This window comes from Phyllostomus discolor, chromosome 13 (assembly GCF_004126475.2).
Source record: "Phyllostomus discolor isolate MPI-MPIP mPhyDis1 chromosome 13, mPhyDis1.pri.v3, whole genome shotgun sequence".
In the NCBI taxonomy this organism is placed as follows: Eukaryota; Metazoa; Chordata; class Mammalia; order Chiroptera; family Phyllostomidae; genus Phyllostomus; species Phyllostomus discolor.
This window is the reverse complement of record NC_040915.2, coordinates 62702669-62729773: the sequence shown is the minus strand read 5'-3', so window position 1 is coordinate 62729773 and position 27105 is coordinate 62702669. Positions and strand designations below refer to the sequence as shown.

Here is a 27105-nt window from a genome sequence, read left to right as displayed (position 1 = left end):
CAGCCAATGTCCAAGTGTGTATGTGGGATAAGGAGCACAGGGCAAGGGGCTGGCCTTGCCTGCCTAGACCCCACTTCCTGTGCACCAAAGAGAGGAACCTCAACTTTTATCCCCAGCTAGCCCTGCAGGAAAGCACTTGCATGATGACCAAGGAAAAGCTGGGCAGGGACACCCCTGGGTTTGTGTCCAGGCAAACACCCTAGCCCGTTGAGGATTGCTCCAGAGATTCTGGCAAACTGAGGGTCCACCAGGCCCCCCATCTCCCATGGTCAGGAAGAAGAAAAACACCAGTCAACCTTTTGGTCATTTTGTTTTATGTGTCCAATCAAGGGTCACTGTTAACAGCAATGGCCCAGCTGCCACCTGGGAGGCACATGACAGATGGCATCAGCAGAGGCTCTCCTTGCCCTCCACCCTCACAGTACAGCTGTGTGCACACAACACTCGCACCCACACATGGGACAGAGGAAAGACTTGGGAAGGCCACAGTGAGGCTCACCCACTTCTAGTAACACGTGCACAAAGCTTTGGTTCACAATGGTGCATCTGCCTGTTTTAAGGGCAAACAGTCACGGTCAAATGATTATTCACAGCTGCAGACAGGAGGCAAGACAGAAGCAAGTGTATAATTACAGCAACTTGATTGAGAATTCTGTTTTATAAAGGTCAACACAGAACCCAACCTTGGTCACACAGGCGCCGAGGGAGGGATACACTGGGTGGCCCACAAGGCCAACATTGTCTTCCTGGAAGCAAACAGCATCCACAGGGGATGTGGTGGAGGACAGGCACACCCCAAGAATGTTAACAATGCAACCCAGTGCTGGGCTCCTGTATCTGGCAGTGCACCGTGAGCATGTGGCACCCTGAACAGGTGCTCAGGGACAGGAAACAGATGGTTCACCACCACTGCCTTGCATATGGGGACAACCCAGGGTCACATCTACCCCTGCACCTGTCCACAGGGGCCACCTGGAGACCACAGGCTGCTGGTCAGGAGTAAGATGGTCACCAGGCCCGGCCGCACAAGGCAGCTGCCTCTGAAATCCATGAAGCCACCGCCCATGTGCTGGCACCACCTCTGGAGAGGAGTGCCAGTTTGTGATCAAGAGTGGATTGCACTAAAGGTCCTTGTTTCCTCTTAAATAAATCCACGTGCTAAAATGCATTAACTGTTCATATCTGCTACATAATTCCAAATCTATCTTCTACGCACTGTTTCTTTCCAAATGCTAAAATATCATAAAAGCTTTAAAAATTAAGGGTGGACAGAGGGAATTGACTGTGCAAAAATCTTTAGTAAAAAGTTGCCAGAGGCCAGGTAAGGGGCCTTGATGTCTGAGGTGTGTTTTTAGAACATTAAGACGTACTCAGAAGGCCCTGGCCAGGCAGCGCAGTTAGAGAATGTCATCCCAATACACAAGGCTGCAGATCTGTTCCCCAGTCAGGGCACATACAGGATCAACCAAAGAATGTGTAAATAACTGGAACAACAAATCCATGTGTCTCTATCTCTAAAATCAAAATTAAAGTTAAAAATTAAAAACAGAAAAATGGACCACACCCCAGCTCAGGGCTTGGGCAAAAAGCTAGACTGAGGCTCACACTGAATAAATCACCTTGATGATTTGCCTGCAATCTCTGAAAAATAGTTCTGATACTAACATTGTGTTTATTTTAAACCAAAACAGTCTGAAATGCTCATTCCTGTTATAACATTTTCAGAGAAAGGGGAACACAGGAGACAGGAAGGGGAAGGCTGCCAGCGCGAGCCTTCCCGCCAGGCCCCTCAGCAGCCCATGCGACTCCTGGGCACAGGGTGTCATGTGACCCGACCATCACTTTCTCATTTCATCTTGTCATCAACTACTGTTTCTTGTCAGTGCAGGTTGTGTACTAAAACTCATGAAAACCTTCATAAAACCAGTCTGCAGTAAGTCCATACAAGAGAGGTCATCTCCAAGCTCAGCTTCCACCTGTGCAGGCAGGCTGAGCTGATGTTTTAACATGCCCACTCAGACTTGTGGGTGGCCCCCAAGGAAATGGTACGGTACAGTATGGTACAGTACATGGCCCTGGCTGTCCCCACGTACTGGATCCCCACCCCTCAGACGTGTGGCTGTAGGAGAGGAACTTAGATTGGAGGCAAGGGGCTGCAGAGTGCGCAGTGCGTGGTCTCCCCAGCAGCAGAGCTGGCAGCCCCCATGCCCAGTCTGCTACCTCCTCACACATCCACAGTGCACAGGGGTTCACCGCCAGGCTGGGCTGATGCCACAATAGACATCTTGGGCTTCTTCCGAGTCTCCTCCTAGAAAAACAACAAAGGTCAGAAATGCCAGTGAGATGAGAACCTGCTGCAGCCCACCTTCAGGAAAGAAGCTCCCGAGAGGAACAGGTGGGTGGGTGGGGTAAGCCTACTAGATTGGTGCCAGGCAGCCTCTGGAGCAGGAGGGCATTTCTGCATCTCTGCTCTGAGACTTCAGACTAGAAGGGAGGGAAGTGGGTCGCACAGGGGGCTGACTGGGAGGGTCAGGTACTCTACCTGAACAGCAAAGTACCACGCGATTCCCTGAGAATAAGGACACACTAAAAAGTGAAGGGCCAAGGAGATCACAGCCACCAAGGATATACCACCTGGGTGGGTTTCTCTCCCAACCCCCAACCTACAAGAGTGAGGCCTCTCGTGGACCCAAAAGGCCACAAAGATAACACCTCCTTCAGGGTTTATTCGGGCCCAGGCTGATGCCATAGCTGACAAGGTCAGCCCAGAGGCCCCTTGAGTGTTTGGCTTTAGAAAGCTGCACGGATACTGAGCCTACCCCAGTTTAACTGTTCTGTGAACCACACTCCCCACTTGGAACTGCTGAGGACTCCAAGAGGAAGAGGCCCAGGACAGCAGTCTGTCACCCACAGGACCCTAAACTGGGGGGGGGGGGGGGGGGGGGGCGGGGTTGCCTGGCCAGTACACTGTCCTTGTCCTCAAACAGCCAGCACCGACTGGGGACCCAGAGTCAGCACACAGCGGCAGGGCCCTTCACAACCACAAGTCAGGGCTGCCAGCATTCGTGATTTAGCACGAGTACCATGAATGCTGAAGCTCAAGGACAAGCAAATCAAATGTGGAAGGATTAGAGCTTTTCAGGTGCCTGGGCACTGCCAGGGTGTCAGAAACTAGTGACAGATTCTTAGGGGACAGCTTTCTCCCCACAGATGCCACAGTATGACGCAGCTTGGCCCCTTCCCCCTGCCTCAGGGGCAAGGGGATGAAAGAGCCACGGCCATGCTCACCCTCTCCTCGGCCAGCCTCTTCATCTCCTCCTGCAGCTTGCTCAGGATGTGCAGGTTGGGCTTGTTCTTCTTGGCGTACTGCTGCAGCTCGATCACACTCTTGTCTGAGGTCTCCTGGGGAGCACAGTGCCTCCGTCTCAAGACTGCCCTGGCCCAGCACCAGTTGCCCCACCCTCGCCTGTGCAGAGAACACTGTGCAGTCCATGCTGCCCCCACTGCCCCATCCTCAGTGGACAGAAAGCCACAACCTCCTGTTTTCACAGGACAAAAGCACCCTGGCTGTCTCCACTCCTGCCCAGATACAGTGAAGCTGGACAGGCCTCAGAAAGAGCTGTCAGCCAGGCACTCACTATGCCCAGAGCCCTCTGCCTAAATAGGCCCTGGCCAGGAGGCCATCCGCCCCAGTCACTGAGCTCTCTGCATGCCTTAGACTTTCAGTGCAAGATCAAAATGTCCTAACACCCCCCATCTCTCAGGACAACTGCTGTCCCACGGATGCCAGGCCCCACCTGCCCTCCAAAAGCCCCATGCTGGGCTGTGCCTGTGCTGGACCTCTTGCCCTCCAGCTTAAGGAAGGTTCCCACCCACAGGCCAAAGTGGGCTCTTTCTCCCTCAATCTTAGCCCAAGAGGATGCACAGAAGCAGGTATATTACAAAAGGTGCGATAAACGCCATCTGCACTGCACCCAAGTTTTCTCAACACATACCCTGAGGTTCCCCTAAGCACACTGGGGGCCCTTGTCACCTCCCTCACCCCGCCTTGTCATGCCCAGAACAAGGGAATCTTAAGGAATAGTCTGAGGATCCACAGCATATTCCTCACCCTTTGCAGTCCCTACCGTCTACACTGACCACCCCTCCACTTACTGGGGTGCTGATAATACAGACTTTCTATAAACATCAGGGAAAAAATAAATACCTCCTGGTACTTCCCTCCACCCGACAAAGCACACAAACCTAAGAGTATTGGTTTAAATCTCAAGATCTTGGCAAACGCAGCAGAAGCAAAAGAGATGATACGCAGGCTGCTGAATTAAAGGTCAGTACCGTGTTTGTTGCCAAGAGTTGCCCTTGTGTGCTCACTCTCCCTCAGCCACTGGGTGGACTCAAATTAGCATAAGGCCTCCTGTCACTGGACTAAGGACTCAAGACAGGCTGGCAGCACTCCCCATCTGCACCTCCCGCTACTCCAGTCCCCTCCCCACACTACCAAGCCAGGTCCAGGCCCTCTGGGCAGGGAAGACTCCCACCCCCACAAAGTCACAGGCATGGCCCAACAGACAGCCCAATAGGAGCGGCTATGAACACAAGCAGAGCTGCTTGACTCTGTCCCCCATGACAGTGGGACTCCAGGGCTGGGAGAGAGGTTCTGTTACCTGTTTGACCATCTTGCTGCTTTCACGGCCATACATGCGCAGTAAAGACCCCCAGTTCTTGACATGTGGGTGCAGCAGCTGAAGAATTTTCTGAGAGGCTAACTGTTTCCCAACTCTCTTATTTTTACCTGTGAAGAGGGAAAGGATAAGTCTCAAACACCCATCTGTCCACACAGCCACCTTGCCTAAAAAGCAGCTCACCTGCCCCCTCCAACCTGAGCCAAGGGCACATTCTACAGGAAAGGGCAAAGAACTGCTCTCTACCAAGCTGAGCACTGGCACCTCACAAACCCCGGACCAGGACCCACCCCTACCCCACTTTGTAGGACAGCCCATCAGAGGCTCCAGAAGGCCAGGACGTGACCAAGGTAGGTCTTAAGAGTCCTCCCTCCCAGCATAATCCCCCCATTTCCAGGCACACAGACAAGCAGCAACAAGGTATCATGAAACATGTGGCCTGAGCTCTTTGGAGGCAGGCAGTAGAAGGCCCATAGGGGGAGTTTCCAGAGTGTATGTGTGCTTTGGAGGAGGTTCCTAAACAGAGGGAAGGCAGGGCCAGGATGCAGAGTGGGCCTGGAGAACAGCAAGTACTGAGTGAGCACTCTGGCTCAGTAGGCCAAGGCAAGCCACACTTCCATACAGGGCCTCCCGGCTTGGAGGAGGGAGTCCCAACACCAGGACCCCTCCTCCACTTCACACCCTGCCCACCTGCTCAGGAACACTTCTCAGTGGGGCTGGTGTCTCCTGGAGCGGAGGACACACCAGGTCTCCATGTGGCCCTGCATTTTCCACAGGTCAACTTGTGCATACCTTCTAATTTATACAGCACTGGTTTTGTGCTTACAGTAGTTACACAAAGTTTCCTTTTAAAATATTCTAAGAAGCGGTTATTTCAACACTCCAGTTAGGTAAAGAGCACAGGTAGCACACACAGACCAGAAGGCAGAGGGGCAGCACACGCCCAGCACAGAGATGCAGAGTGTGACAAGCCAGAGGCTCTGCTACCAATTGAGCAGGATGTCCCCCAATACCACAGGGACCAAGAGCTGCCAGGGGACGGAGGTGGCAGGAGAGGAACGGAAGGCCTAGACAGAATGACTAGTCCAAGCCTGGGAGGAGGAGGAGGAGAGAGGAAGCACAGAGAGAGGACTGTCACAGCCACGTCTCAGGCCAGCTATGTTCCAGATCTCAACGTGAAATGCTAGCGGACATACTGGACGCAGTCAGTGCACATGGCCAGAACTCAGGAGCAACGGTAGGGCAGTGGCCCCAGACCAAGCCACAGGGGCTCAAAACTCCCAGAGAGACTACATTGAGGGGTGCCAATAGGGCAACATCCCAGCAGTCATCTGACTACACAGTCAGCAGTGGCGGGGGAGGAGGTCCTTACACCAGCCTCGCACTGTGTGCTTGCCGCACGCCATGACATATTCACTCTTCTGGTTTTTACCAGGAACCACTTCAAACTTGATGGATGTGTCACCCATTCCATGGTTTCTTTAAGAGAAAACAAAGACAATGGTTGACATCAGCTGAGGAGGAAGAAATAGCTGCTTCCAGAGAGTTCTTTAAGGGCTCTCTAAAGACAATGCCAACCCTTTCCCCAAAAGTGCTTCTTGGCTGAAGAGGGTGAGGTTCTCCAAGTACACCCAACCCCCTCCCACAGGGTTCTGAGAGACTGCAAGGGCTCTGTGCCCGCAGAGAATACTTGTAATGGCTCAGCCTTTAGTATGGCCTCTTAAGCCAGGGTAAACAGCCATTAAGGATGTTGGGCACCCAGAAAGAAGTCCCCACAGCCTGATTCAGGATGGGAAGCCCCCACCTACCGTTTAAGGCACTCGTGAAGGATCTGATAGGGAGACAACAGTCCGGCCTTGCTGGTCAGCTCATACACCCGTGAGTCCTCGATGCTGATGTGGTTAAAATACTATAAAACAAATCACCCTCTCCTAAGTGCTGGCCTTGCAGAGCTGCTCCCATGCTCCTGTCCTCCTCAGTGCCTTGGGGAACACCTCTCACCCCTCTTCAACTGTCCAGCTGGCCCTCAGAGACACAGACAAGGAGCCACACTGGACTAGGCTGAAGAGTGCTGAGGACGGCTGACAGACCCTGGTGCAGCCAAGGGCCAGGGCCACACTGCCAACCAGTCTAAGGAGTCTTTTCTGAATCTGATTTTTAGATTTCACACAATTAGTCAGAAATCTCAAGATAAACCACCTTTGGAGAAAAACATGAAGATCATTGTGAGATTGCAGAAGAGAGGAGGCAAGCCGACTAATGCTGCGTTCTCTATCAGCTGATCTCCTGGAAGGCTGCAGAGGGCCTCGCTAGGCTCTCGTCTCAAACACAAAGTCATCCTGGATGTAAAGCTGATCGTTGTGATCAAAGAACAGAAAGATTATGAAAGATTAACAGGAAACCACTTCACCAGGTAAGGGGAAAAAGGGAAGTCCTGCACAACCGAGACAGATGCCAGGCAAGAGTGGCTCCCCTGGTAAATGCGGGAAGCAACCCAGGAGCAAGGCCCACCTCCCAGTGGGGCTGCAGTCTTCTGGGGCTGCCATAACAAAGTACACAAACTGGGTGGCTTAAAACAACAAATTTATTTCCTCCAATTCTGGAAGCCAGAAGTCCAAAAGTCAAGGTGTCAGCAGGGCCCTGCTCCTAAAGCCTCTCAGGGATGCTCCTTCCTTGACTTGACCAGCTTCTGGTGGCCCCAGGCTTTCCTTGGCTTGTGGCAGCAAAACTCCCATCTCCACATGGTGTTCTCTCCACTGCCCTCCCCTCTTCTTATAAGAACACACAGCACAGCTGCTCTGAGCAAGGCACTGGGGTGCTCACTGTGACTGAGTCGAGGAAAGGAAGGCACTATTTCTGAAGAGAACTGCCGATTCTGTCAGCAGGAAATCCTCTTGCTATCATTTGGCTACTATTCTTCCAACAGGTGCCCACAAGACGTTTCCACTCTTAAGCACCTACATCAGTGTGGATCAGTTTCCAGGAAAAGTTATTCATAAGAAGTCACGCCCAGGCCCTGGACCCATCCTTAATGGCTGGCCAGGCAGCCAACCCATCAGCAATGTTCAGTTTTCATTCACCCTGTGAAACCCACTCGAACCAGTAGCCAGCACCTGGGCTGTGGACCTGTGATCTGGCTGAGCAGGAGGAGACCCTGCGTACCCTGCAGCTCCAGATTTCTCCCTGACAGCTAAAGCCAGGACACACATGCGCTGCGTGCCCGGAAGCCCCAAAACACCCAAAGGCCTTGGCAAAGGCCCACACACAATGACCTGGTAGTTGGTAGTTAACCGGTCAGGGGAATGTGGGGGCTCCTGCTCAAGACAGCACAAGGCAAAGGACAGAAGGGACCCCCTAAGCACAGCACAGGAGAGCTGGGAGACTGGTGCCCAACAGATAGGGAAGGACCACGAGGGAGCACCACACAGAACCCAATACCCATAAATTCAAGCATTTAGATAAAACAGACCAATTGCTGGAAAATGCAAACTACCTACAGTGCCCCATTCCAACAATTTCCAACCTTTTTCATCTCAGGGCACGTATAAACTAATTACTAAAATTAGGTGGCACACCAAAAAATGTTCGCCAATCTGACAAAAAAATAGGTTTTTGTTGTGGACAGCTATTGCTACATTGGCTGTTGTCATTTTTTTACTTGACAATCTAAGGGAAAAGAGGTCAGTGCCCTGACTAAATAGTAAGGTATTGAACGTTCTAAAAATTTTGCGGAACTCCAGTTGAAATGTGCTGGCACAGGGCAAAGGACTGGAGAAGGGCAGGAACGCAGAGCTCCCACGCCCTCTTCAAGCGCACCACTCTTCCTCCGTCTCCATGGGCTCACCAGCCCAGAGGCTCCTAAACACCACTGGCTGGGTTTTTTTTATGGAGGCTTCACTAGAGGCACAACTGATTACCACTGGCTATGAGTGATTAACGCAGGCAGCCTCCAGCCCTTTTACCCCCTTGGCTGGAAACTGGGGGTGGGGGTGGAATGAAGGGTGGGGCTAAAAATTCCAACCCTCTAATTAAATGTAGGTTCCCCTGGCAAACAGCGCCTCACCCCTTCCTTAGGGTCTTTCCAAGTCACTTCGCTAACATAAATAAACTCCAATGTGGTACAGGGGAATAGTAAGAACAATACCCTTGGCCAGGCAGCTGGGTCAGTCAAAGCGTCATCCTGATGAGCCAAGGTTATGGGTTCAATCCCCAGTCAGGGCATATACAAGAACCAACCACTGAATAAATAAATAAGTGGGACAACAAATCACTGTGTTCTCCCCCCACCCCAAAACAATTTAAAAAGTAAAAAATAATAATAATAATAACAAAAGACATTGCATTCACCTTTATCAACCTGGAGCTAGTTCAAGAACTGGAAACAAAAAAATAACTTACTGTATTACTTTAGCTCTGTCCCAGGAACCAAGGTCAAAGACCAAACAGATATTTCTTATTATATCAAATATTACAAATGAAAGCAACTGACAGTCCAAAATACATACAGCAAAAACTGACAGAACTGAAGGGAGAAATAAACAATCCAACAGTAACAGCTGGAGACTTCAATACCCACTGACAATAACGGATTAAATAATTAGGCAGAAAACACTGCACATCACCTAGACCTAAAAGACATCCGGTTTTCTCCACCCAGTAACAGAATATACCCTCTTCTCACATGTACATGGGACATTGCCCAGGACAGACCATCTGTTAGGTCACAAAACGAGCCTAAATGAATGTGAAAGGACTGGTTGAAATCAAACTAACTGCTTTTACACAATGGAATTAAGTTAAAAATCAGTAACTAAATGAAATTTGGAAAAGCCACAAATATATTATGTAAACTAAAATAACCAAAGGTTCAAGAAATTACAAAGGAAATTAGAAAAATACTTTGAGATGAATGAAAACAGAAACACAACACAGTAAAGTTTATGGGATGCAGTTAAAACAGTACACAGAAGACAATTTATAGCTGTAAGCTATACAGAAAGAAAATCTCAAATCAGTACACTAACCATAAACCCAAAACTAGCACAAGAAAGGCTAGAGCACCTAAAGAATTTAAAAGAAAAAAAAAAAAAAAGGAAAAGCCAACAAAACCAACCAGAAGTTGGAACTTTGAAAAGGTCAACAACACTGGTAAAACTCTGGTTAGACTGATTGAGAAAAGAGAGACCCGAGCCCTGGTTGGGTGGCCCAGGTGGTTGGGGTGTTGTCCCCATACAACACCAAAAAGACCACGGGATCCATCCTCGGTTGGGGTGCACAAGGGAGGCAACTGATTGATGGTTCTCTCATCAATATTTCTCTCTCCACCCCCACCACCCTTCCCCCCCCTCTCTAAAAATCATTAAACATATCCTCAGATGAGAATTTTTAAAAAAGAGACTCAAACTGCTAAAATCAAGCATTAAAGAAGTTACATCACAACCTTACCAAAACAAAAAGGATAGTTAAGGAAATACTATAAACAAATTTATGCCAATGAGTTAAATAACCTAGATGAAACTTTAAAATTCCCAGAAATATACAAAGTCCCAAAAGTGGCTCAAAAAGAAAGAAAAAAATCTGAATAGAAGTGTAACAAGTAAAAAGATGGAACTAATCATTAAATAACTTCAAACAAAGAAAACTCTAGGCCCTGATGGCTTCACAGGTAAATTCTAGCAAATGTTTAAAGAATTAACACCAATCCTTCACACACTACTCCAACACACAGAAGAGGAAGGAACACTTTCCAACTCATTCTTTGAGGCCAGTATTACCCTAACACCACCAGACAAAAACACCCTAAGAAAACTACAGATCAGCATCCCCTGTAAATAAATACAGCTACAAAAGTCCTTACCAAAATACTGGCAAACCAAATCCAGAAGCCCATAAAAATAATTACACCCTGTACATCACGGCCAAGTGGGATTTATGCCAGGAATGCAAGGTCAGTTTAACATTCAAAAACTCAATGTAATATATCACCATATTAGTAGAGTAAAAAACAAGAACCACATGATCCTCTCAACAGAAACAGAAAAGCCATCTGAGAAAATCCAACATCTAGTCTTGGCAAAAGCTCAGTAACCCAGGAACAGACAGGAGAACACGCTCTCCAGCACACTGAGTGAAGGAAGCCAGTTACACAGTGGACCGCACGTGAGGGGGTTCGTTCCCAGGAAGTGTCCAGAACCAGCAAACCCAGAGAGACAGCGAGTGAATCGGTGATTTCCGGGTGCTGAGGGGCTAGAGAAGGGGAGCACTGGGAGTGCTAGCCAAAACATTCTAAGGTTAGACTGTTGTGATGATCACACAAATCTGAATACACAAAAATCCACTGAACTACTGAGCTTAAAACAGTAAAATGTACGGTATATGAAACATGCATCAATAAAGCTTGTATAAAAAAGCATTCTTCAGAGTTTGAGAAGCCTTGTTACAAATCGTAGTCAAATATACCAAAACAAACAAAGGTTCACAGTAGTTTTAAGAGGTTCTTAACATAAAGAACAATCTAATGGCTGCTGACTCTGCCTCAAAGGTCCGCTCCCAATCTATGAAGAAAGCTGATGTGCTCCCAAATACATTCATCACACACGAACCACTTCCCACTATCAACCGTGTGTCACAAGGACAGAAACGACATTTGTCCCCTGCTTTCACCAAGATGAGCAAGCTCCCCTTCATGAGGTAAAACCCAACAACACAACCTGAAGTCTGGGCGGCCTGACCACTGGGGGCACCCGTGCAGCAGGGCAGGACAGGCTGCGCTGCGGTCACAGCCCCACAGGGCAGAGCCATGACACTCACCTCAAGCTCTTCGCTGTCTTTGGGCTTCTCCTCAGAAGTCTGTTTAACGAAGTCAGGGATGAGGATTTCCAGTGTAGCTCTCGCTATGAAAAGAAAAGCCCTGAGGATGAGGGCTTAGGCCCAGCCTGCTTCCCAACTGCAGGGCAAGCTAATCACAGGCTCCTCTGCAGGGAGGGCCAGGGACCCCAGGGCTCAGTGGGGGTATAGGGCACCGCGAAGCAGCAGTGCTGCAGAGACAGGGACAGCAGAGGATGGAAAAGAGCACATCCCCAGCGAAGGAGACCTGTGCCATGAGGCACCTGTAGCAGATTAGGAGAGGAGATCTGCATGTGAGAGGAACCAGGTGGCATGCAGGCAAATGGCTCAGCAGAGCCTGGACCAAGTAAGGAGGACAGTGAACTCAGCAGGGTGCATGAGTGTGGCAGGCAGACGCAGCCAGATCCAAAGGATCCTCTGGAGAAAGCGTCTGCAAGAGAGAGCCATGCTAAGCACAGATGCTCGAATGAGCAAGGCTGCCACCCACCACTGAGGTGGGGAAAGTGGGGCACGGGAGGGGGGGCGGGGTACAATAGTCTGACCCCATAGGGTTGTAGTGCCTGCAAGATATCTAAGTGCAGGTGTTCAGACAGCAGCAAGGTCTGGGCAGAAGGAGTGGAACCCTGCACATGGGGAGCAGTGCAGCAACACCCTGCCACCAGGATGTCTCCGCCCCCCACCCTGGGCCCTGCTCTGAGGGTTATCTGCTCTATAACCTTGATAACACTCAGACTGTTAAACAAAGTCTTTTGGCAGAATTTCTCCAAGCTCAACAAAAGGCCTTCCTGGAGAATGGTGTGGAGTGTGTGAGCCCAGCACAGCCTCACAGGGGAAGGGCAGACAATAACGTATTACCCCACTTGTCCTCAGCAGACACTGACAAAGGAAAGCAACACAAGGGAAATGGTGAGTCCCAAGAGCAAAAACACTCTCACTAACTAGAGACCCAGTGAGACTGATAAAACTGACATACCTCACACTATGAAGGGCCAGAGCTGCTCTGGACAATATGGGAATGGTAGAAATCTCAAGAATCAAACTATGGTTTGATTCTTGCTCACAAACTATGGTGCCAGAGCCTGGAATGCACCCAATGCCCACCGCCCCCCCAACCCCCCCCGCGAAATGCGGTCCACTCCTAAGAGGCTAAATAGCTCTGATGCTGGAACAAATGGCTTTTGGAAAAGAATGCGAGCAGCTACCTGTGCTGGGCACAAAAGCAAACGGCACCTACATGGTCAAAAAGAGCAATGAGTTTTAACCAGAAAACATAAGCTCTCTCACTGATCTGTTATGCTGTGTTCAGTGAGTGGCAGTCCCAAATTTGGAGTTTGAAGGACTCAGGATATTGTCCTCATGAATGTTGAAACCACTCGAAGAAAATGCCAACAGCAAGCAGACTCCCATTTTCCATCTGCAGCATACCCACATTCTGCTCGCTTTAAACACAAACCTACTATAAAACATGTGCCTAGCACAGCCTAGGCAGCTCTGTGAGGTGGGGGGGGGAGGGGGAGGATTTTAAGCCAGCTGCTAATAAAAAGAGAAGGGGACCTTCTATTTGTATTTCTCAGGTTTTACTTTCTATATATGAGTCTTTCCCAATAAGCACTTAATTCTTAAAAATCAAAACAGATAATTACATAAATAAAATGGATTTCCACACCCATACCCCTCCCACTTGGGCTGCTGCTCAGCCTTCCCCAGACCAGAGGAGGGGCAGACACAGCGGGCGGCGTGGGGCTCTGAACCTAAGCAGGCACATTACCAGCTTTATTCTTCGCCAGTTTTTTGCTGCTTGCAGTTCCAGATCCATAGGTCACACCATCAATGGTCACCGAGGCACCAAAAGGCTCACTTGGGTTCTCTTAAAATTAAAATCACTGTTTTAAAACACACTTGCCAAGACATTAAAAGCATGCATGCACACACACACCATCTGCTCACACCAACAGACAAAGTGGGGTCAGGGCTGCTGCCAGGAGGCGGAGACAAGGGGACGCCCTGAGACACTGAGATGGAGCTGAGATGGGGCGGCAGGGAGCACACCTGTAAGAGTTCAGTAAATGGGGACCACGGGATAGTGAGGCAGAGGGGAAACAAGGGGTCAGAGGTAGAAACACCAGAGACAGGGACCAACGTCCGAGAAACAGACACAGGACTGTGAGGGGCAGGGGAGCACAGATGTAGTGAGCCAAAGAAACGACAAGAACAGTCAGTAATTCCTAGGCTCTGGCTTCGAGGGGGAAGACAAATTGGTTTTCATAGAGGTGTGACAAGGATGGACAGGAGACAGCTGATGGGAACTGCAGGCCTGAAATCCCTTCATCTACCTAGGGGAGCCGGAGACAGCAAGAGGCCTTCCTCAGAATAACGAACAAAGAAAGATGAGGAAGGGGGTTGTGAACAAATGAGGGGAAGCGGAGGGCACTGACCCTTAGACTGGACACAGTCCCATAAAACTGAGCTGCCTATCTGCAACTCCCTTCTCCCTGTCCTTCCCTTTCATTTCTAACTCAGCTAAAGCCAGCTCCTGCCTCCCCAGCCATGACCAAAGTAAGGTGTGTGACCTTAGGACTGAGAAATGGGAAAGTAAACTTACCACATTCAAAGAAGTTATAAACAGGGCGGACCTTGAGGACACGCTGCATGTACTCGTGCAGGATGCAGACCTCAGATTTCCCATTGGGGTTAATGACAAATTCTGTGACAAAAAAGGCCATCTCAAAAACAGTGTGAGGACCCTACTATAGGCTAACACTCGGACCTGGCACCATCCAAGTGACCAGGTCATTGTGTTAGGGGCTCATTGCCATGAACATGTATTTGCAGGGTAAATGTAAGCTTTGAATTAAAATGCAACTCACATGCAAAGTATACATTTTAAGATCAAGTGAAAAATTACCAGTATAACCAGTCTGCCAATGTCACAATTCAAGCCCCAACTCACCTTTCTTTGTGGGTGCATCTTGCACAGACAGAGTGATAAGCTTCTGATTGGCCGGCAGGATGGGCCGCTCAGACTCGGCCTGTTTCCGTTTCATTTCCCGGTTAAACTGCCGCCGCTCAGCCCAGGTCCTGAATTTCTTCACAGTAACTTGCTCAAAGTCAAAACGCTTCTCCAGGTAGCTCCGAAATTCCTCAAGATCTGCACAAGATTTCCAGAGGACCAAATGACTGATTTTCCACATCAAGTTGTCTCCTCTGCCCAGTGAACTGGATAGCGACAGCCTCCAGTCAGACAGCTCCCACCCGCCATCCCCACTGCTCTTGCCCTGTTCCTCTGGAAGGGCGAGGAAAGCAAAGAGTTAGGTCCAGTCACTCAAGTGGTTCAAGTTTTTTATGGCAGGTCCCTATGAGCAAACTTCTAGGATGTTCTTTTAGTTTATTTGAGGAAAGAACAAAAAAAATTCTTTTTTAATGGAAGATTAAAAAAAAAAATCAGGCAGCCTTCAGGGCCTCTGCCCCTGTATCAAAACAGGCACTGACTGCCAACAGTAGTCAGAGGAGCTGTGTACCCATTGTCCATCTTGCTCTCTCCCCTCCAGCCACCCTGGCAGCCTCCAAATTCAGCAACACACCCAGGCAGCTCAGGCCTTGGCACGCATCACACCTCTCCCCACCCGGTCTCTGGCCCAACCCCACAGCTCCCCCAGATGCCATGCCTCCACTAAGTACCCCTCCCCTCACCATTCAGCGAGGTCCCCAGGGCCCCCTACTTTTACCCCCACACCTACTACCTCCTCCTCCTCCCCCCTCATTACTTCCTAGAGGTTCCCATTGGCCTCACTAGTTTCCTACCTGCCTCCTACCACTCAAGCGTGCAGTGGCTCACACCCAGCCCTAAGAGCGGTGCAAGCAGAAGGTGGAAGGAGGGGTTCTGTTAGAAAAACTGAGATGTAGCCTTTTAAAACAAAAGGCTACAGCCCTGACTGGTATGGCCTAGTGAATTGGGTGCCGGCCTACAAATCAACAGGTTGCCAGTTCGATTCCTGGTCAGAGCGCATGACTGGGTTGTGGGCCAGAACCCCAGTTGGGAGTGCATGAGAGGCGACCACACATTGATGTTTCTCTCCCTATCTTCCTCCCTCCCTTCCTCTCTCTGGAAATAAAAAAAAATCTTTAAAAAGAGAAAAGGCTACAAAACAATATACTCGCACCTACTTAATTATAAGCTGAAACTACACGTATTTTTCAGACCATAAGATGCACCTCAGTTTTAGAGGAAAACAGAGAAAAAAATTTTTGAAGAAAAAAAAGTGGTAAAATATTTAGTAACATAAATAACATAATGTTTCACCAATGTAAATGTAAACAGAACTCAACAGCAACATTAACAACCATTATGGGGGGTGGGTCTTATAATCCGAAAAATAGGTTATGTTATTTCTTTGCATATGAATTCAGAGAAGTCTGGAAATTAGCACCAGTGGTCACCTCTCAGAAAGCACTGAGGTTAAAAGCCAGAGGCAGGTGTTTTAAAAAAAACAGGGACATATTAATTTACATGTGCATAAAAGATGGTATGAAAAAATAAACTACTGCCTTAAAGAGAGAGCTCCCTTCTGGCTAGGTCGCTGAGTAAAGCCCCAGCACATCAATAGAAGACAGAGGAAGCCGACTTGGACTGGGGAGGGAGGCAACACCAGTCAGACAGGTTGAGGAGAGGCCAAGGCTCATCCACCAGGAGCTGGGGGTCAGTGAGACTCAGACCTTCCCCAGGTGTCCGAGGCCCCACACATCACGCTCCTTCCCCCTATCCCCCAGATGCCATCCCCCTAGCTCTTCCAGGGCTCCTCACACGAAATAGTTATGAGACAAGCCAGGCAGCAAGACAGACAACCGTAAGTCCTGAAAACACAAAGTCCTCTCTGAACAAGATTCAGCAGGTGGGCTAAAACTGCTTGCCATCACTGAAGAGACAACTAGGCCTTGAATGGGTAGAACTAAGCTAAAAGACACAGAAGAGAGAGTGAAAAATACCAGCACACACCCAAAAAGCAATTGCAGGGTTTAAGCGTGCAATGTCCACAGAATAGTGGAAGTTTCCCAACACTGAATCCGTGGATTGAAGAAGCTCACGCTGAGCACATCAGGATAAATCAAAACACCTCACGAACACATCCTACTGGAAAAAGCAAGACTTGAGGAAAACATAAATGTGACAGAGAAGAAAGGTCTGCACTGACAGTAGCCACCTCCATGGCAGCATTAGCCACGTGGGCCCTGCAGAGCCCAGGAGCAGGGGCCTGGAGCGTGGGACCCCAGCAGGTTCTCCAAACAGGGCGTGGGGCCTTGGCAGCCATGCAGGAGTAGACAGAGGTCCCCAGCAGTCCCTTCCTCACACACATAACCAGGAACAGATGGCCTTCAGCAGAGGGGCAGGCACCCAGGAAGCGTGGAATGTAGTGGCATCCCTGCAGACAGTGCAAGGCAGCAAAGGGGAAAGAGAGTTCCCTCTGGAAACTTACCAACTGATTCGTCTTTGCACACCTCAACTTTGGCCTTCACCTGCCCCAGGGCTCCAGGGGCGGCCTCAGCCCCCAGCGGGTCCTTCTCATCTGGAGGCCCCAAGTCAGCCCCCATGGAGTCAGGCTCTTCCAGGGGGAACTCCAGCTCTGTAGATCGGCTGAGGGGTTTGACAGGGGATACCTCCCCACTAGGGGCGAGCTCACTGTTTTGCTCCCTTTCCTCGTTGTCCTTCATTTTCTTGTAATGCAGACAGGGGATGCTACTCAGAGGAGGGTCATGTTTCTGTGGACAATAAAATGGCAATGGATTACAGGAATGACCCCAAAGGTCTGAATATCCTGTCTTTCACCTGCCAAGGCTCAGCTATGATGCAGTGGGTGCAGACATGCAGGTTCTTATCTGCCAATTTACAAGACTACATTCACGACTGATGCAACCCCTACCCGTATGCTTCCTGTTCCCAAGAAGTACGGCCGGGACCAGGTGACCACCCGAGACTCTCTGTGCAGGTACACAGGGACTCCGGAGTTATGGAATGTCATGATCCACCCATCGGGCAGTGGTTCCGTAGGTGGGCGGCCACGACCTGCACAGAAGAACATCCTACAATCACTTGAAAAACACAAAAACTGTTGGGACTTCTTAAAAATTACGACATGTGGCAGACAAAAACAGCAAAATGGATCAAATATTGAAAAGAAGCCCTAAGAACTAGACAAATAGGGAAGTGCCCCACCCTCCAGAGCCTATCCCAGCCCTGCCTGTTGTTTGGCAGCTCCTAGCACCTCCTCTGCACGAAGCTGTGCTCTCGCTGTGCTCGTTCATCTGGGCTTAACCAACAGACTCTAAGTCACTCTGTGACGGCAGCGAAGGGTCTACCTTGCTCACTGCTGTACTCCTGGCCTGGGACAGCATGTGGTGCATGAAGGAGCCTCAGCTGCTGCCTCCACAGCTGGTGAGCACCACGGACACTCAACTGCTCACCTTCCCACCTTGGCTGTGTCCAGAGACACCACAGGGGCTGGGTAAGCTTCGCTAATAAATTGCATGTCATGCCTGTTGAACACCATGCCCTGTGACCAGGTGATAAGTCTTCATCATACCTAAGATGCACAACTCTCACCAGCATATAAAATACTACTTCAAATTAGAAAAAAACCTACTCGGTTTTAAACCACTACAACCAACCCCTTCCCTGCTTTACAGGCAGTCATTAACAAAAAGCTCGAGACGTGTTATCCACTTGATACCAGGCCCAGTTGCTGGGAAAAGCCTAAGGCAAAGACAACTAAAATTTAATTTTCTTCCAGATACTGGGATCAAATTAAAAATTTTAGAAACAGAAGGAAAAAAGGCAAATGAAATCTACAAAAATATATGCATGATGAAAACAGCACCAGCAACTCTTATGGAAAAGAGGGTGGAACCCAGTGCCAGGTCCTTGCCCAGCAAGGAGGGCCCCAGGCCTGACAACCACATGTGGCCGACACTGGACAGCGGACATCAGGACGGTCCCTGGGAGGAAGTGCTGCAGGTCAAGTGCAGGAACCCTGTCAGGCACTCTCCCCAATGAGCCAGGGCCAAGAAGCTGCTGCCTTACACCAGCTTTGTGCTAAGTTAGGAGAAAAAGCAAATGAAATACAAGCCAACCACAACATGGGACACGGGTGCATGTGGGCCACTCATTTATGACAACAAGTGGTCATAAAGCAGCCCCAGCTGTGCCTAAACAGTCTGTGAGCACAAGGACTGAGCTGCAACTCCTAGAAGGGAGGCGCCGCTTCCAGGCAAGCTGCCAGGTGGCAAAGGCTGCAGAGGAAAAGGCTGTGCCCACACAGGCATACAGAACCGTCAGGCACACTGCTGACCTGTGCACCGCTCAGAATGGGCTTGGCTTTACCTGCACAGAACGAGGTTGCTGAAACCACAGAAAGAGGACAAAGCAAATCTGCCAGAGACATCAAGGTGTGGTGAGGACTGCCCTCTAACCCCTCCTCAGAAGTGGAGACAGACCCAAACAGATCTCCACCTGCAATCAATGAACCCAACACCCATCCTGTTCCAACCACTGGCCGACATGGGCAGACACATGCCGCTCACCAGTGACGTGTCCACTCCACAGCCAGGAGAAATTGCATACCACCTGCCCACTCCCCCCACGACACCTCATCAGCTTCTGCACCCTGCCCCTCAATCTAAGGTGTCCTGCGGCCCTCCTTGCTGGATAGGGACCTGGCGCTGGGGTGCCACTCCCTTTTCCATCTGCCCACTGAGTCCCCGTGTGTCACTTTAGCCCTTCTCTGCTGCCCAACTGCCCAGCCCAATATCTCAAACACGGACACTCACAGGTGCTGCCAGGACAGACAGAAACTGACAGGCTCCTCCCAGACCAGCACTGCACTGGCAAAGGAGCTGCACAACCAAAATTCTGGGTATCTCCCCACTGCTCTCCACTCTGTCCCCAAATCCAAGTGTAAATCCCACTGTCTGCACCTCCAGAAGACCTCCACCTGTCCCACAGGAGCTCCCACCCTGCCCACCTGAAGTACACGGGCTGTGCTGCAGCCACAGGAGCTGTGCCTTTAGACAAACACTGTGTAACAACACCTGCCTGCCTCTTTTTACAACCAATTACAAAGATTTTTTCCAAGTACCGGTATCCTTTTAACTTTTTAAAATATAACACGTTTCTAGACCTGTTTTAAAAAGCATTTCATCAGGTTTAACGTTTTTATTGAGGGCAATTATGCTAGAACAAGATTTATTGTACCATCCTTTTTTCCCCTCAACACCTCCACACCTCTAGTGGCTTACCCCAACAGTGAAAGAGCCTAGAACTTAAACCTCGACCTTCACGTGCCACTACGCTAAGCACCCACCTCTGGCCTCAGCCCCCACACACACTAGTTGCCAGTCTTGTCATCTCCCAGAACACAATGATGTCCCCTCCTCAGGGGTGCACTCCCCACCCCGTCAGAAGTTCCCTCCCAGTTCCTCTGCAAGACATTGGCCTCTGTGTGGTTTCCACAGCACACACCATGACATGCACCTGGGTGGTATTGCTTCTGGGTGCATCCTTGTGTCTTGTCTGTCCCCTTCCGCCGACACGATTACCTTGCACTCAAAAGTATGCCCAGACTACTTGCTGTCTGGTGTCCCAAAGGCTCTCAAACCTGCACTTCTGCTGCCCAGCAAACACTCACTACTTTTTTACCAGCCAACTCACTTTTGAGCACTGTTTTAATCTTGGTCATCATCGGCTGTACACTCGTCTCTCCATCAGACGGGTGGTCGCTGTCTCCTCCGTATTTCTCCTCCACTCTCCTCTTTTTGGGAGCACAAAGGCCTTCTTCCAGAAGAGCATCGACGTCATTGTCAAAATCGTCCTGCAAGACATACTGTTCAGACACCATGGCCCTGGCACCTACATTCCTGCACCACGGGCAAGCTTAGTAACACTAGTGAAGAGTGAACAGAGAAATGAGACGCTCTCGAGGGGACCTAAGTGTGCCTTATGGTGCATGATCATCTGAAAAAAACAAATGGGATGAAACCAACAAATGAAGCCAAAAAGCTCGGCCCAGGCACACACACCATCAGGGAGCGCGTCTCAGCAGCACCTTCCAACTCAGGTTGGGTAAAAGGTACAAGGCAGGCCTGTCAGCCAAACTTTTCATTAAAGTTAAAAACCTTGGTTTCTTTTCCATATTGTTATCCCACCTTATATGGGCTTTTTTCCTCTGCAACAACAGCTTTCAAAAGATGCTGCAGTTCCCAAACACCTCTCTTTGGGTTTTGTTAAGGGCACTCCAAAGGAGAGGTCACTGACATACCTCGTAGGAGAAATTCAAGGCCTCTTCATCCACTCTGTCTCTTTGCACGATTGCTTTAGCCGTGAACCCGCCTGTTCCTTCTTCATCTAGCTCCAAATTGTCAGTAAAATCTTCTAACTCATCGAGCACTGCATACTCCACTCTCTTTTCCTGATCCAGCTCATTCTCCTCATCCTTCTTATCAGCACTCTCACCCCCTATGCCTACCCCGTTACCAACACTCCCACCAAAGGGACAAGCATGCACGTCTCCACTGACAGGGCTAAGGGCCAGACCGCACTCCGCACGAGTGTCGCGCTCCACTCCTGTGTACAGCACCTTCCTGTCCTTACTCCTGCAGCTCTCCGTAAAGCTCACGCTAATCTTTACATCCTTAAGCAACTTAAGGTCAGGGGAGAACTTCCGGACCGCAGGTGCGTGCCGGGCGGTGCGTGGGCTGTGGCCACTACAGTTCGGGTCTATGAGGAGGCGGGCTTTAGAGAAGGATCCTTTGGAGAGAAGAGAAGCTCCGTAGAAGTTGAGTGGGTCCTCAGCAGGGGGTTCGGCCTGTCCATCACCACCAGAGCCAACGTCCATTACCTCTGCATCACTGGACGTTTGCAGGGGAGGTGGTGGAGACTGTTCACAGGGCAGCGCTTGGAGGGGACAAGCACGTTTCTCCATCACCGCTTCTCCTGCGGGCTCACGCGGGAGAGGAGAGGGACTCTCATATGTCTCCATAGTAAAAGTAGTTAAGACTATTTAAAAGACCAGTTTTAAAACCTTACATAAATCTATACAGCTAACATGCACAAGTCCGTTGAGACCCGGTGCCGTCCTGCCCGCGCTGCACACACTGACGGCTTAGTCAAGCTGGCCACATTGCTCTTTTCATTAATGTAGACAGCTTTTAGAACCACTGCCTCAATTATTGGAAATCACAATGCACTCAGCTTAAATGACTGACGACTAAGCGATTCTCTCTTCGTGCCAAAGTGGCACCTTTCTTCTTCTACCTGCAAAGAGATTTAAAAACATCGTCACAAGTGACAGAAACTGTCTGCTTCCCTGGTACCAAGAGTCAACTGCTATTAACAGTGTAGTAAAGAAAATAATACTGTCTAAAAGAACCTTGTAGGCTTTAAAACACACTACCTTTACTTTTTTCTTCAAGACCTAAATGATAAGTCCAAAGTTAAATATTTCATTAAATGTCCACTGTAGTCCCTACTTCAGAAGCATAAAAACAATATTATCTTAAGGCTCAAAAGGATCTTTTAAAAACCTACACTAAACTTCACCAAAGCATTCCCCTCAGCTTCTTCAGTAAGCAAGCAAATGGTGCAAGGCCGCCCTTTCCAAAACACACATAAGGTGTGCGGCCTCCCTCCGGCCATTAGAGCAACATCAATCTACTCACCTGCCAGGGCTGGGTCAGTCAGAGGGCGAGCGCGAGACCCTCGGCTCAACTCTGCAGCACTAGGGCCTCAGAGGCACGGCCAGGCGCTCTGCCACCCTGGACCCCAGGGCTCTCCTGGGCCCACAAGGTGGCACGTGGACCGGGACAGTGATGCAGCGTGCTGAAGTCGCCAGAGGTGGCGTGGTTCTGTTCTCAGTAGAGGAAGGGGTGGTGGCTGTGGGAAGGGAGCCAGGCCAGGGTTGGTGGGGCAGCTACAGGAGACAGCTGAAGCCGAGGCCCAGGGAGTTCTAAGTGCCATCTGGAGCCTGGCTCCACCCTGGGGGCAATGAGGAGCCACCAAGGGCGAGGTGACCCTCATGCCACAATTCAATCCCTATTTGAGAAAGAAGACTAACCAGGCACAGTCCCTGTAACCAAGGCACAGGAGTCCTCTCGGCCAGAGGGCCAAGGTGTGAAAGAGGGACAGGAGCTTTCTAGAACAGTGAAGACACAGGGCTGACTGCTCTGCCAACAGGGTAGAGGCGGGAGAGCACAGACAAGAGGGAACTGAAAGCCAATGAGGCTTTTTCCTGGAGGAACACATGTTCCAGCATTCAGGCAGGAGCCCGCAGAGGGGAATAGATGAAGCCTCCAGGCATTTCTGTCCAACAGGTGCTGAGTCTACAGCTCTGGAACTGTAACTGGCCCAGAAAAAGGGGCCAGAATGCTTTAGCAAGGCGGTAGTCGTCAAAACCACAGAAAAGAGGCCATCCAGAGAGGGAACACAGAGCAAGAAGAGGGGCGAGGACGCAACTCTGAGAAGCTTCACTCCAGAGGAAGCAGGACAAGAGGGCTAACATGAGGCTGAGAAGGAAAGCTCAGGGGGCAATCCTGAACCCAGAGGTCTGCAGGAGGCACAGGCATCAGAGCAGAAGCACATGCAGGGGCACATACACAGTGCAGATGCACAAATACACAAATATGCCATGCACACGGGCGCAGGTATGCACATGCATGCCCATATGTGCACAGGGGGCAGCCTGACTACATAGACAGGAGTCAGCAAACATCACACATTTAAAAAGTTTGCGGTGAAGGGACAGAGCATAGTGGCCATATTGTGAAGGTAACACAGCATATAAACCAGAGACTTGTTTAGATTTAATCAATTAATTCACCAAACACTGATCGTCTACTCTGAGGGAGGCGCTACCACAAACAAGAGACAAGGTCCCTACCACCTGGGCAGTTGGAAGGGCAATGACCATGGAGCTGTCACTCTATTTCCAAGATTCTAAGATGTCCTTACTGTTCTGGTGCAATGGTAACTTAACACAATACCTCCCCCAGAGGTGTTTCCATCAAAGGTGCTAAGGATGAAGGAAATGCAGCACATAGATAATGACAGATAAAGAGTGAACTGCAGTAAACGCTGAGAAGACTGCAGCCAGAGAGGCACCAGAACACCAAGTGGAGTAACGCCAGTCTCCTGGCAACCAAGAAAGATCATTTTAAGAAAAGGACAGGCAGGTCAGCATGCCCAGTGCTACAGAACACAGATCAGACCAGGGCCAAACCTGTCAGCACCTGGCAGGTCTGCCCAGCTCCAACTAGAGCCAATCTGTGATTCTGGGGGCTTAAAAAAAGCTAAAATGAAGACATGAGGAAATGGGGGGATTGAAGACAAATGGCAGTACAGGACGGGGAACACCTGCTACAATGTTAAAAGGCTAAGAAACAGCCATATAAAAGCACAAAGCAAAGATGATAATAACTGATGAAAGGAAGCCTTGAAAAGGCACAAAGGGTGGGTTGGAGAGAAGTGTGCGCCCCTTGGGAGACCAGGAAAACCTGCCCAGCCCTAGAAGGCTGCAGCTCCCAGGGCAAAGCCCCACAGTGGGGCAGTCCTGGACAAGTTCCTTACTTTCCCTATGCAAGCTTTCTCCACCCAATCAACAAATATTTATTGAACACCTTACAAATGGCACACACACCCTATCCTAGATGCTGAGGACACCAAACAGACAAAATCCCTGCCCCCCAGAGTTCACGTTTTAGCAGGAGTCAAGTAATGACTAAGAAAAACTGAGAAGTGCTCAAGAAAAAACAAAGAACTGGGGAAGGGGAGGCAGCTTCGGAAAGGGTGGACAGGGACGGTCTCACGGCTGGTGTCCATCCGAAGGTAAGGAGAGTGAGCCAGGTGGGCAGTAGGGGTGTGAGGAGGGGACATTCCAAGTACACAGAGAACAAAGGCCCTGGGGAAGGAGTGTGGTGTGGCAGGTGAGAGCACTATGCCAAGGAGATATGACTGGAGGCCAAGTCAATGAGGGCAAGGAAAATCAGGGCTCTGGCTCTTAATTGAGATGGGCCCACTGATCGGGAGGGTCCAAGCAGGAAGGTCACATGATCTAAGGACAGCAGTGGCGGCCAACTCTCAGCAGGAGCCTGTTCTAGGCATTTTATGCATTTTCTCTTTTTTAAAAGATTTTATTTATTTATTTCTAAAGAAAGGAGAAAGGAGGAAGAGAGGAAGAGAAACATGATGTGCAAGAGAGACATCCATCAGTTACCTCTCTCATGCCCCCAACTGGGCACCTGGCCAGCAACCCAGGCATGTGTCCTGACTGGGAATGGAACCAGCAACCTTTTGGTTCATAGGCAGGTGCTCAATCCACTTGGCCACACAGCCAGGTCACCTTATGCATTTTCAATTGCCGGTGCTCATACAGTATTGAAAGGTTAAGCAACTTGTTCAAGGTCACATAGCTAGAAAGTGGTGGAGCTGCTTTACCACCCAAGCAATCTAGTTTCAGTATGTGCTGCCTCAATTTTACACTCTCAATTTCATTCAAAAGATTTCATTTAATTTATTTTTAGAGAGGGAAAGGAGAGGGAGAGAAACATCAGCATGAGGAAAAAACTGATCAGTTGCCTCTCGCATGTGCTCCTACCAGGGACCAAACCTGCAACACAGGCCTGTGCCCGAATCGGGAATCGAACCAGCAACCTTTCACTTCATGGGATGACATCCAACCAACTGAACCACACCAGTCAGGGCTACACTATCTTGCAATTTAAAAGAACCATTCTATGTCCAAAAAAACTTCAGGTGGGTGTTGGGGGAGGGGCAAGGGTGACAACAAAAAGAAGAATTAAGAGGCTCACCAGTGTTGAGCCAGAGGTGGTGAGAAATGTCCTGAGGATTGCATGGACACCTCGGAGAAACCCATGTGGCTTCACACTCAAGAACCGAGCTGCCATGCACTGAGGTGGTGAATGCAGCATGAGCAGTGTTTGGGGATAAAGACTGGGGTTTATAAAGGTTTGGCCATGGCTACCTGGCCGCAAAGGAACACACAAAGATGTAGAAGATGCAGTTAGAAAGGTGAGGCTGCAGCACAGGTGGAAGGCTGGGGCTAGAGATGGAGATGTCAAGGAGAAACAGCATTAAAGCCAGAAAGCTGGATGAGATCACCAAGCAGGAAAGGGCAACCACAAGAGAAGCCACAGCTTCACTGGGCAAACCAGTCAGATGTTTCCTACCCCCAAGGTCACGGGTAGACTATAAAATATTTGGGACCTGTCCCACACAGTGCCTGGCCATAAAGGGTTCAAAGGATGGTTCATCCCGCCACTGGCCTCACTACTGCTTCAGCTGATTGAACACAGGGATGCAAACCTTGCTTGCCAAGCAGGACTGTAAGCCAGCAGCAGGCTCACTCACAGCAGGCTTCCCTGAATCCCTGACCCAGGGGCAAAACCAACACACTGGGACAGCACCCTTCTTCACTGGGAGCCCACTTACTGGGCTGACAGAGGCACCGACTGTGATAGTACAACGCTGTGGCTGCGGCCTTTAGGTCAAGCCTCTCCTGCTGTGCCTTCTCGCCCAACCCAGAACCAATATGACCTCATCCATTCCTTTTGTCATCCTCCAACGGGCTTCACATCCTGTATTCACAGGCAGCACCATCGACTGGCCATCTACTCCCTTGAACGAGTGAAGGCCTGTGTCGTGGTTGCCCATAGCCCGATGACTGAAAAATCCCTTCTGCTGCCAGGAAACAGAGGGTCCCGTCCTAGTGGTTGGCCTCGACTGCCGAGCATCAGGTAACAAGGTACATGCAAGCATGCAAAAACGGTAAATCAAATTCCTACCATGAGCAACCCAAGTCCATCAGATGATACTTGACAGGTATCACTATCAACAGGTTGCCACATTACATTTACTTCTACCACGACCGTTGTTACAACAAAACCACATCCCGACTATCAACGTGATACTCAATCCATGAGCATTTAGCGAAGAAAAAGACTTGGGCGACTTCTCAGATTTCCCGCAGGGTCGTAAGCGAACACTACCATGTTCATACCTTTCCCGCCTGAAAGCGATGCTACGGCTTCGGGCCCACAAGGCGAGGGGTGTTTCTTTACACTCGGGCTGTTAACACGGGCGGAAAGCGACCAGTGGCGGCCCGCCCCTCAGTCGAAGTCCCCCACCGTCCCACCCCCCCCGCCGGGGGCAACCCCAGCCCAGCGCTCTCCCAGGACTGCGGCCACAGAGTTTCACAATGGCCGAGAGTCCGCGTGGCCATGCCCGCCTCACGCCCACCCGCCCCGCCCCGCCGTGCCGCCCCGGCCTGCGGCCCTCCGCCCCAGAGGGTAAGGGCGCACCCTCGCGCAGGCCGCAGCTCCCGCCCGGCCCGCGGGGCGCCCCTCGCGCCCCGCACCTACCTCCGGCGCCCGCAGCCTGCCCGAGCTGCCCGCAGCCCGACCACAATAGGGAGACCCTCACAGCCGACCGCCACCGCCAACCAGAAAGGCCACCCAGGCTCTCCCCGGTCGGCGGGACCCGCCTGCCGCGCGGGCGAGCGGAGGGCGGGCCTTGACGGCG

General features: G+C 50.3%; 1 protein-coding gene across 5 annotated transcripts; it reads right to left on the bottom strand.

The window, feature by feature from the left end:
- Positions 1-297: 297 nt before the first annotated feature.
- Positions 298-27105, bottom strand: DGCR8 (DGCR8 microprocessor complex subunit). Of its 5 annotated transcripts, XM_028527099.2 has the most exons (16): positions 26946-27105; positions 26585-26652; positions 22233-22446; positions 20834-21828; positions 20227-20386; positions 17444-17586; positions 17000-17282; positions 14479-14676; positions 14131-14232; positions 13297-13395; positions 11493-11575; positions 6491-6591; positions 6055-6161; positions 4665-4792; positions 3289-3402; positions 298-2308 (listed from the first exon to the last, which is right to left on the bottom strand). In XM_028527099.2, exons 4-16 carry the CDS (start codon positions 21551-21553, stop codon positions 2225-2227), a joined length of 2322 nt encoding a protein of 773 aa, XP_028382900.1. In that variant the 5' UTR covers positions 21554-21828; positions 22233-22446; positions 26585-26652; positions 26946-27105; the 3' UTR covers positions 298-2224. The 5 variants fall into 5 exon arrangements, with proteins under 5 accessions (XP_028382900.1, XP_035869971.1, XP_028382901.1 ...); XM_036014078.1 differs by lacking the exon at positions 22233-22446; XM_028527100.2 differs by lacking the exon at positions 26585-26652.

Bases quoted from the DNA above. Each gene is read 5' to 3' on its own strand.
- DGCR8 (XM_028527099.2), bottom strand. From the start codon at position 21,553: ATGGAGACATATGAGAGTCCCTCTCCTCTCCCGCGTGAGCCCGCAGGA. The intron at 20,387-20,833 runs GTATGTCAGTGA...TATGTCTTGCAG, and splicing joins CCTTGAATTTCTCCTACGAG to GACGATTTTGACAATGACGT. The intron at 3,403-4,664 runs GTAACAGAACCT...TGTGCTCCCCAG, and splicing joins GCAGCAAGATGGTCAAACAG to GAGACCTCAGACAAGAGTGT.